This window comes from Cryptotermes secundus, unplaced genomic scaffold, assembly GCF_002891405.2.
Source record: "Cryptotermes secundus unplaced genomic scaffold, Csec_1.0 scaffold779, whole genome shotgun sequence".
Classification (NCBI taxonomy): Eukaryota; Metazoa; Arthropoda; class Insecta; order Blattodea; family Kalotermitidae; genus Cryptotermes; species Cryptotermes secundus.
Genome location: NW_019737096.1, coordinates 665,805 through 677,134, shown reverse-complemented (window position 1 = coordinate 677,134; position 11,330 = coordinate 665,805). Strand labels below are relative to the sequence as shown.

At 43.9% G+C, this 11,330-nt stretch overlaps 2 protein-coding genes across 3 annotated transcripts in view; one reads left to right on the top strand and one right to left on the bottom strand.

Annotated features, from left to right (window-relative positions):
- LOC111870184 (probetacellulin-like) overlaps positions 1 to 11,330 on the top strand; it is a 190,502-nt gene that overhangs the window by 83,652 nt on the left and 95,520 nt on the right. The gene's annotated exons all lie outside the window — the stretch shown is intronic.
- Positions 4,489 to 11,330, bottom strand: part of LOC117282766 — a 28,203-nt gene continuing 21,361 nt past the window's right edge. For both annotated transcript variants that reach the window (XR_004513620.1, XM_033753706.1), the window contains exon 2: positions 4,489 to 5,147. Coding sequence is in view for 1 of the 2 variants with exons in the window: in XM_033753706.1 (XP_033609597.1) it covers positions 4,674 to 5,147 (474 nt within the window). In the remaining variant the exon portion in view is untranslated. The remainder of the gene's footprint in view (positions 5,148 to 11,330) is intronic.

The following is an 11,330-nucleotide window of genomic DNA, read 5'->3' as shown; positions in this document are numbered from 1 at the left end:
GGCGCGGCCGCCTAGTTATGTAACGACGCTATCATTAACTCGCTTGTAGCATCGATTTATAATATTATAATGAATTGAAGAGGATGTTGAAGGGAGCGGTCATAGCATAATTTAAGGTACTATCCCTTCTTTTACCAGGAAAGACTAAGGAAAAACGCGAAAATTTTTCAAGTTATTTCGCGTCCCTAACTCAAGCAAAAAGAGCTATCACTTGAGCCAACTTGCTTATTCTCTGCCCTGATATGATTCCAATTTCGAAATGTGATTGCTGTAGGTTTTTAAGACTGCGAACACTGGCCTTGTTAATATCTGACCACCAGGTGACGAAAAAAGGTCAACTGACAACTGACATGAGGTCAGTAACCCCCTCCCACTTGCGTTTCGTCTTCTGGTCCATAGGTCTTACAGAAACAAATCTATTGATATCTGAGGTTCAGTGAATGCAGTGTTTCTTTCGTCTGTCCATTATGTTTTAATTTGGCCCGACTAGTAATGAGTGGACTTGCCAGCCAGACGGAGCTAGTGTATAGCAGTACTTTATGCCTAGCCCAGAAGATGAATGGAGCGCCATTCCCTCAGGCCTTTCTTTCTCTTTAGCATTTTCCCGTGAGTGATCACGTCAGCATTTAGTTTACGACGTTTTCACTGGTCTGATCCCACCTCAGTACTCTGTATTGTTATAGTGACATGTAGCATTTGAATAGGTCGTTTCATACTGTATTAGTGACCGTCACTCAGCTGGTCTCTCATTCTCTCCATCAGTCTCTCTGAGATGATTTAATATGATTATTTTTCGGCACGTATTGGTTTCATTTTTAGTTAAAGGCTATTTAACGACATTGTGTCAGTTACATTTTTTCTGCACCGCCGAAGCATTGTAGAGTTGTGAAAAGGTAAGAACTTGGAGGGAGAAAACTGTGATCCGTACATACATTAATCTCTAGCGATATTTCCCAAACTCTTTGGTCTAGTAGTCAGAGTTCCTGGCTACAGATCCAGAGGTCCCGGGTTCGATTCCCGACGGTACCAGATTTTCTGAGAAGTAGTGGGTCAGGAAAGGTGACCACTCAGCCTCGTAAGGATAATTGAGCTATTTCAAGGAAATATCGGCTCCGGTCTAGAAAACCGATATTAATGGCCGTGGGGATCCGTTGCGCTGACCACGTGACACCTTCTATCCTCAGAAGTTGGCACTAACTTCGCCGACAAGCGGCGGTCGCTCGGCCAGTATAGTTCGCTTGCAGACTACAAACCACGGAGTTTTTTTTTGTTTACTTTCCTTCAAAAGTGAGACTGCTCGATCCTAATCTAAGGCCATATATTCCCCACCGCTCCGTAGAATTGTTCCCTTGCGTGGACATATAGGTAACCTAAGAAGTATGTAGCCTGTCCCTTTGCTTACACAAATAATTCCTCATCCGAAAGTAACTACATACCTCGACTACGGAAATGACACAGAGTGCGAAAGAAATTTGAAACAAACAAATATATCACTGCTGTCTGTGTATTTGTTTCTGGAAATTTGCCATCAAGTAACATTGACACTAAAAGAGCAGCCATTAAGTCCCCCCACAATCTTAGAACCGTTTCTTTGGAGGAGATGAGTGGAAAAAAGAAAGGAAGGAAGGAAGAAAGAAAAACTTCGGTCAGGATAACCGGTGAATGAAGTGGAATGATGTGACGGTCATTAGAGTAACAGGATATGTATTGTGTAGAAAATTATGCGCATCAATATTCCGCGTGTTGATGGATTGATGTCCATATGAAAACCTGAGCAGAATTAATTTGTTCTGTAGGCTCGTCTTAAAGAAAACCAAGGTCATGCAGAATCGGTTTGTATTTATATGTCTGATTCCTTGGTACGAGACAAGATTTAATCAAAATTTATTGTTCGAGAGCACAGCAAAGTACAGACCGCAGATGGACAAGAATTATTAAATCTGTATATTCTGTGTGTATGTAATATTATGAGTAATTTGATAATCTGTTACCAAGGTTTCAGAGCTACCTGTCGCCTGTGCACTACATGTTCTCTTAAATCCAGATGGCCACTCAGCCGTATGCTATTTCTCTAACAGTTGGCACGCTGTCTGCATGTACGAGTAATTCCGTTTTTCAGTCTTCATTGTCAAGGTCTGTTGCTTCCGTTGCCTGTTCGAAACCAGTTTCCCATTCGTTTCTTATTTCTCTAGACCAGTTTAACGTTTAATATGACTATTTTGAATTAGCTGGTCTATAGGCAATTCAGAGACCGCCTCTGTGGTCTAGTAGTCAGAGTCCTTGGCTACAGGTCCAGTGGTCCCGGGGTCGATTCCCTGCGCTACCACATTTTCTGAGAAAGTAGTGGGTCTGGAACGGGGTCCACTCAGACTCGTGAGGATAATTGAAGAGCTATTTCAAGGAAATAGCGGCTCCGGTCTAGAAAACCGAGATTAGCGGCTGTGGGGATTCGTTGCGCTAACCACGTGACACCCTCTTCAATAGATCACTGTAGGTCGCAGTGCAAGGGCCGAGAAGGCCCACCTCTTATACACTCATTCATTCATTCATTCATTCGTTCGTTCATCCCCCGAAGTTGGCACTAACTTCGCCGACAAGCGGCGGTCACTCGGTCGGTATAGTTTGCTTGCGCACTCAAGCCACGGAGTTTTTTTTTGTAGGTAATTCAGGATTTCTTACCTTCAAGCTTGCCCTTTCTCCGATAGCTATACGAAATTACTGTTCGCCGATAAGATAGAAGGCCATTGTAATGACTTGTCGAGATACTGTGACCTTAAAATAGGTCACGAATACTCCTGCTGTTGAATTTGAAGTCATCCTTCACAACACTGTACGTCTGACGTATGTGTCGGAAGAATCCGGTTCGATTCTCTGCTTGCTGGAGGTTCTCGTGAGTTCCGTCAGTTCTTCCAGGTGGCTGTTTTACACGCAACTGCTTGTTTCCCATTGTTTTTCTAGAATCATCGACCTACAAATCGCACAGTTGCGTTCGATACTATCGATTTTGCGCAGTTGATACGGTGTTTTAAACAAAGAACAAGTCTCAAGGGATGTTTTGTGTTTTCGTTATTTTTCCAGTCTGTGCTGTCAGCCCTACGCTTGTGTTTTCCACAGGATGTTTTCAAAACAGAGAATAGTTCAGGCGGATGCGGTAATTGAACTGTAAAAGCGGTTTCAGGGCGCGTAAATACAATCATTAGAGTGTTATTGAGCAGAATTTTTCTTCTTCTTTTTCTGAGATGTGTCTTGGAGTGGAATAGGAAAATGAAGTACCATTTGTGGGGAAAGGAAGTCGATATATTAAAAGCCGAGGTGGGACCCAGATTTAATCAGGCCTTTTTGTAATGCGAGCTGCTTTGATTTATATGTGTAAGTGGGCGCTATAGGACTGATTTAATATTTTTAGGGTCATTGAAGAAAGAATGATGAGAGTGGTAAAGTACACAGCGCACGTGGGACATACGAGAAGTATATGCAATTTATATTGGACGTTTAAATGCGAAGATACCGCCTGTAAGACTTAGGCGTATTTGAAAGCATAATTGTTAACATGCATGCTTCAAGGAATTGAGTAAGGGCGATGTGACATTTCGGACGAAATAGTTTTCCATTTGGTGTACTGAATCTTGCAAGTTTAATCTAGAAATGCGATCAAATGTTAGTTAAATACGCGGAAGAAGAAATTACTGAGGAAGGTGTATGGGCCGTTAACAGACAAGGGGTCCGGAGAATAGGAATCAGCCACGAATTGAGGCAATTGAATAAAACTCCTGATCTGTTAAAGGATATTAAACGGACAGAGTTGGAGCCGTTAGGGCATATGATTAGAATGAGTCAAACCGGTGTGACAGAGCATTTTTGGAAGTTGTAAGGTACAAGGTAAGTGAATAGTCCCAGACCGAGATAGCTGAACAATGCAGAGAATGATTCATGAGAGCTGGAAGTGAACAGATGGAGGCAGCAAGTAAATAATGGATAAGAATAAGCGTCAGTGGCAAAAGGGGCCAAGGTTCTCAGAGGAATATACGGCCAAAGAGTATGTAAGCAAGTAAATCGCATTTAGTAAATTGACGGTCGCAATTGGCCATTAGTGTTCAAGCTTTATTTTATGCTAACGTTTCAGAAGAACGTAAAAGGTAAAGTTTTGCTTAGCTAATTAAACACTACGCCATGAAGGCGTATGGGGGTGTGGATGTATAGATCCACATTTTCTTGACCTTGGCACTAGCTGGAGGTGAGTGGTCAGCTTCACGCCCCTGCTACTTTACCCCCGGGGAAAGATCCCCCGGTACCCATTGGATAGGCGGTTGGGTGGACCCCAGAGCCGGTCTGGACGAAGTTGAGAAGAGAAAATTGTTGACCCTACCGGGACTCGAACTCCGACACCTCGGTCGTCCAGCCCCGTAGCCAGTCGCCATACTTACTACGCTATCCCGGCTCCCCATCGTTCAGAATAACAACATTTAAATCAAAATCGACAGTTCTTAGTTAGTTCTTTATTTTGACGCACAGATGGACATGGTCGTATAGACACAAAGATGATTACTCGTGAACGGACGGACATACACGTAAAATGCTGATAACACTTTCTCTTTCTTTCTTGCTCATGTCCGAAGTAGTTGGATGTGTGTGTGTGTCGACATTATGGGAACATAAGCGCATCGTGATGCTCATTAAATCGTGGTAGATAAATTACTCATCCCTTGCCCAGTTTGGCCTCCGGATATCATGTAGGCGGCCTGTTTCCGCTTCTCACCTCCACTGTTAGCGCCAATATATTGTTTCCGTCGTAATTTCATCTCTTGTGTTGCCGTATGCATGCTAAGTCCGGCCGTCAGTTGAGTTATGAAGCAAAGTGCATCCGCTACTCGTAAGTCTGATGCTTGTACGTAATTCAAACCAGGATTATACAAACATATCTCATGTCTTATCGATATGTTCGTTACAGAATCGTGTAGTACTTTGAGCCTGCGTGTTAAATGCTTACCTAGCCCTTGACTACAGAGCTCCAGTAGGACGGGTGCAATAAGTTTTGTGTATTCAGGCTGCAGTGACTTGAGAGATAGGCATGACGTCCGGTATTCACAAGAGTGTTCGCCAACGTGAATTGTCTGCAATGGAAAATCTTCCTTGGACGTTGCGAGCTCCTACAAAGAATAAATAATTGTATTAAATGTACGAAGAATTATGTTTGCAAATTATGTTCGTCTTGGTCACGACACTGAAAGCAACTCTCCTTTGTTATTTCGATAATTAAGGGATAGCGCGGTCGGTATAGCGACTGGCTACTGGCTGGACGACCAAGGGGTCGGAGTTCGAGTCCCGGTAGGGTCAAGAATTTTCTCAACATCGTCCAGACCGGCTCTAGGGCCACACATCGTCCTATCTAATGGGTACCGGGTGCTCTTCAGTGGCCGGGGCGCGAAGCTGACCACTCACCTCCGGCTAGTGCCGAGGTCAAGAAAATGTGGATCTATACATGCACTCCCCCATACGCCTTCATGACTCAGTGCCTAATTAGTTAAGCACAGGGACAACTTTACCTAACAACGTGTAAGAATAGATCTCTAGCGAATTAAATAACTTGGTAGAAGATTGTTACATATTGATATATTTTAATAGTGGACGAGTTTCTTGTTGTTTGCCATCAGGTGAACCATGGTCAATTGCTTGAGATCTAAGGGTAGGCGTAGTGCATCGTATTGTTTTCCGTATGTACGATTAGTAATAGGCATGCATGTGGGTCTCACCCACTTTGTTCATCGGATAGGTTTCCCAAAGCACAAGCAGAAGCAGCTTTCAGTGTCTATGCATTTTAAACAAATCTCGCCCACGTTAACTTCATAATAATTGGGCCAATTTCCCTTAAATTTTTGCAGAGGCATCTTGTTATTGGAGGTTCCCAGGCGCCGTGCCATCAGAATCCATGCAGTTAACTATATAAACATGGAACACTGTTTGAGGTCGTCGTTGGAAGGAGCAAACTCGATGGTCAATAACAGTGTAACCGCTAGTTCTCTGCCTGCAACCTACTTTCCGGATCACCAGCACAGTGAAAGACACTAGTAGTGAGGCTTGCGTATCCGTACAGTAACGGGGATGATCCGTGATACGGTGATGACGGTGGAGAGGTTCGGTTATTCCTCTGCACCACCAGTGCCTTCCGTCCCGTGAGAACCGGGCCTCAAATGCCCGGATTAAAATGGTTAGCCCAAAGTACAGAACTCGTCTTGCTTTGCCTCCATGCTTTTACGTGGCTACATGATGGGTTTCTCATAATTCCTACAGCTGGTATAATGTTTTAAAAAAGGCCACGGCTGTTCCCGTTCGCGCCCTCTTCCTCGACACTCATGGGCATTGCACAGTTTCTGTATAACCACTGCAGTTGACTCAGCCGACAAACTGAACTCCGTTGCCTGTAGTACGCAAGCGAACTATACCGACCGAGCGACCGCCGCTTGTCGCCGAAGTCAGTGCCAACTTTAGCGGCTAGAGAGTGTCACGTAGTCAGCGCAGCGGATCCCCACCACCATTAATCTCGGTTTTCTAGACCGGAGCCGCCATTTCCTTGAAATACGTGTAGCTCCTCAATTATCCTCACGAGGCTGAGTGGACCCCGTTCCAGACCCAATACTTCTGAGAAAACCTGGTAGCGCCGGGAATCGAACCCGGACCTTTGGATCTGTAGCCAGGAACTCTGACCGCTAGACCACAGAAGCGGTATCGACAAACAACAGAAATAAAGAGTTGAAAATCTTATAAAGCCTGTCTTTATAGAAGAGTTAAGGGAAAAAGAATGACAACATCAGGAAATGAGTCGTATTAGTCGAGTCCTGTCAGCTTTCGTGGGCGGTACCGCAAAATCTCGTCTTTGAATATGTTGGGTGATTTGTGCCGTTATTGCGCCCATTGATAACAGCATGTGGGTTTGAGTGCTTATCGAGAATATAACTGGATGACGAAGACCTCATTGCTACATACTATGAAACTACTGTTGCCGTGACGTTGCATATGCGATGACGTCAGGTACAGTTACAATATGGGCACGCAGCTGTGCTGAATATTGGTTTGGGCATTGCTGTGTTCTGTTGATTGAGCCCGGAATGAAACCCTTTCAACACAGGCTTCCTAAAACACGTAGAGGCTCTCGGAATTAATGTCTTGAAAATGGGTTGGACTAGGAGACCGGCTGGCAGGCAATGGGTTTCGACAGTAGTACTCAGAAAAGACAATTACTTTGTTATTTCATCATCTTAGAATTTCGAGCCATGGATTTTTCTTATCGCCACTATTTCTCTCTCTCTCCCTATCCTCTCTCACTCCCCCCCTCCAACCGCTCTGTGGTTTCTGGTATGGGCTAATTTCCCATAAAGAACTCATAGCAGATGAATCCGTGAGATGATCCGGCGGGTTGAGAGCAATCGAAGAAAATCTTGAGGGAAAAGTTCCTACGAAGAGAGACATGTTCGCATTAATTAAATTTTTCTTGACCATGGCATCCCCGATTGTGCCACGAAGCGCACAGAAATTTGGTTCAGGGAGTTAGTTACAGAGAATGGTATTCGTGTAGCGCCGACGTGACTGTCAGATGCTAGTGGCTGTATCATTGTTGCTTTCACGAAGCATCGTTATTATGACGCATATAGCATCAACTAAAAGAAGAGATTGCTTCAAGATTTTATTATAACAACGCCCCTGTAGCAGTGACACGTTTATGAACTTTTTTTTCTGAATACTTGTGAGTAAAACTGTTAAGTGACTCAAGTTTAGCTTCGCATTTGCTTGCAGTTCACGTACGGTAATATTGTGGTGAGTTCTCATACGTTCCTTGCCCAGAGTCCACATCAGAAGTGCACCTGAAAGATTTCTAAGCGAATTTAATATTGGTTCGAATCTATCAAATTATGTATACGTACATACCATAATTTACACGATTCACAAATGTATCTTGTAGTGTTTGTTGTGCTGAGACCCAGTTCCAATCCAAGGGTATTGCGGTATTTAGACCCGTTGCTAGGCAACGATCGCGAAATAAGCAGCTATATTCAGTAGCCGTTGCTAAGTTATGGTTTTGTAAACAACGGCTGCTGCTGGGTAATGACCGCAACAGACACGCAACAATAAAAGAGCCGTTGGAAGCGGTGGTCTCTACGCGGTCTATGATATATCTACTTGATACAGCAATAGAAGAACTTTTGGAAGCGGTCTTCTCAGAGCGGTCCATGCCGAGGCTTATAACGACGGGCAGCTGCCATTTAAGAGTCTTGAGGCGGTAGTTAGAGGAGTAGGAGGGTGATGTGAGATGGCCGCCAGCCTGAGAGTTAGTGCAGTGGAGTGAGTAGGTTTGTAGGCGAGTGAGGAGAGCCGCGGCTCAGTCCTCGTGAGCTGTTGTTGTTAGAAGATGGGTAGCTAAGGCATGGGAACAGTTCGTGAACCCAGAGGAAGGGGAACGCCCGCCGTTGGAAGCCGGTACCAAGCAACGGCAGTGAAGACGTGAGTGTGGACACTAATATGTGTGTGTAACAGTGTACTGTAAAGTGTAGTTGCGCGTTGTATCAAAGAGTCCAATAGATCCGGTCATAAACCCGAGACCCATCTATAGTAACACTCAATCACGTGACAGTATTCCATGATGTAAAGTGGACAGATTGGCATTTCGGTATGTTTTCGCAGATTTACGTAGATTTTCCTCTTTCTTTCATTCCATTGATGCTCCACACTGATCTGGTACCGCCTGCGAGATCTGTTGCTGTATTGATCACCAGACACCATGGAATTCACTTCGGACCTGGCACTTAACGTTATAAATATATTTGTTACAATGAAAAGGCACGTCAATGCCTAAAACAGGACGGATTCAGAAGCTGTAATGCTACAGTTACTCTGTTGTAAGCTACCGGCGGTTATCGCGTGTAGAAACATAATTAATTTCAAATTAAGCATTTGAAGCCGTAATTACTCGTGTAACGAACTGTAACGCCGAGGGTTCTTCGTTTGCTTGTTTATCTCATATTCGGAAACTGCGGCCGAATCAGAAGAGACATAACAAATTAAATTTCAGGTGACGCCATCCGCAGGCTCTGTGCGTGGAGCAGGGACAGCCATCTTCTGGGATATAGCGCCGTGTAGTACGTATATGAGCCGACGTTTCCGAGGAAAGAATCACCACCATCTCCTGGGTCGAAAATCAGCCGAGTGAGAAACTAGCGAGAGCAGGTGGCTGGGCACAATTAAGAGTGGGGGTGTTCGAGACGATTTTGAAACATAAAATGTTGTACAAGAAATTAGCACCGAAGAATCTGGAGGAGCTTGGAGACAGGGTGACCCCTAAACGCTTTACCACGGCAAGCATATTATTACAACTCTGCGGGAAGACGTGACTTAGGACGACGTAGGAAGAGACGGATGGAACAGCTCTGCCTTGGAACAGAATCCGGCCCAGTCCTTGCCACGATAGTATAACAGTAATAATATTAATGACAGTAATTCAGTAATTCAATTCTTTATTATTTATATGCCTAGTCAACAGCTACAAGGCGAATTGCAGACACAGCACAGTGTAAATACAAGTAATTACATTATAGACAAACACAACACAGTGTCAAAGACAAATTACAGGCAAGCACTGGATGAAACAACACATTAATACAGAAAGTAAACAAACGAACGAAGATAAGGAGTGGTAACAACACATTAGTACAGAAAGTAAACAGACAAACGAAGATGAGGAGTGGTAACAAGAACATAGTAACTAACAAATACATAGCACAGGACATTAAATAATATAATAATAATAAATGGCCTCCACGCCTGTTATACTCGTAGTCACATTCTTGGCGAAGTTCCTGGGATGAATTTACCTTAATTCGTCTTGGAATTCCTTTTTGAATTTGAGCACTGCTTGATATTCCTCTACCGATCTGATCGATGTAGTTACAGCGCTCGGTTCTAATCTCAGTCAGGACACCGGCTGTCCCGACGGGCTTCATGGTTTTCTTCAGTCCCTTCAGGAAATTTTGGTATATTGCCTCCATTAGACCATGCCGCTTTCCAGATCATTTCTGTCGTCATCCTGTCAATCGCCAATATAGTCTGGATACGGGCAACGTCGTGAAATAAAGAGCAAGAATTCCTGTTGTACGTCACCTGATTTGCCGCTGTATCTGAACATACGTTACAAGTCTTTGAATATTTACTCGGGCTCTTGTTTACGATTTGTGTACTAGGGCTTATATCCGGCTACATTTTAGGCTGTTACTGTCCGGCTGTCGTTTGGGGACCAGTGATACGGAAGTGGTAGTACTGTACTGTTCACCATGAAAATATGTACCTCATGTCGCATGGGAACAACGAATTAATGCATGCATTTATTTAGTTTTACAATTTAAAATGGTTTGTTTATAATTTATTTATTTATGCCGTATCCCCGGAATTGTCACATCGAGTTTAATAACGTAAGCTCAGTGAGGTACTTCTCATTACGAGAATGAATATACTCGTATTAGTACCAACATTGATTTAGACAAAATCGCATCTTTATCACACTTTCGTGACTAAGTCGGGATAACGTAGTAGGTACAGCGACTGGCTCCGGGCTGGACGATCGAGGGCTTGGAGTTCGAGTCCCGGTAGGGTCAAGAATTTTCACTTCACCAATGGTCCAGACCGGCTCTGGGGTCCACCTAACCTCATATACAATGTGTACCGGGGGTAAAGCGGCTGGAGAGTGAAGCCGACCACTCACCAACTAGTGCCGAGGTCAAGAAAATGTGGATCTATACATCCACTCCCCCATATGTCTTCATGGCGTAGTGCTTAAGTAGTTAAGCATAGGTACAAATTTACCGTTATCTCATCACGTACGGTAGCGTATCTCGCCGAGCCGGACATGAGACAACCGAATGGAATTTCTCCCGCGTTATAATACAACACTTGAATGTGAAAATAACCGCAAATTTAAGTACAGAATTCCTTATTCTGTTACGTACCGAAAATATGAAATCATACTTTGCCTCAGCAGATTCTGGTATCGTAATTATCACATGTTCAGGCATTGTCGTCTGTCCGCTTAGTTTCAGACCCGGTCACTCTGTTTAAAATTTGTGTGTTGATTTTAACCCCTGCTACTGTTTCATCCCGGCGTCTGTCGTGCTTCCCAGTGGAAGTTTATCAACAGGAAAATGTTTGCATCGAAACTTGTTTGATATGGACGGTCTTCCTCAATGTAATGACCGTCAAAGGCTTAAATGAACTCTGTTAGTACCTGTCAGACGCCTTTAATTTGTACCAGGCGGCAAGCGAGCACGTTCACAAGTCGAGGAATAATAAAT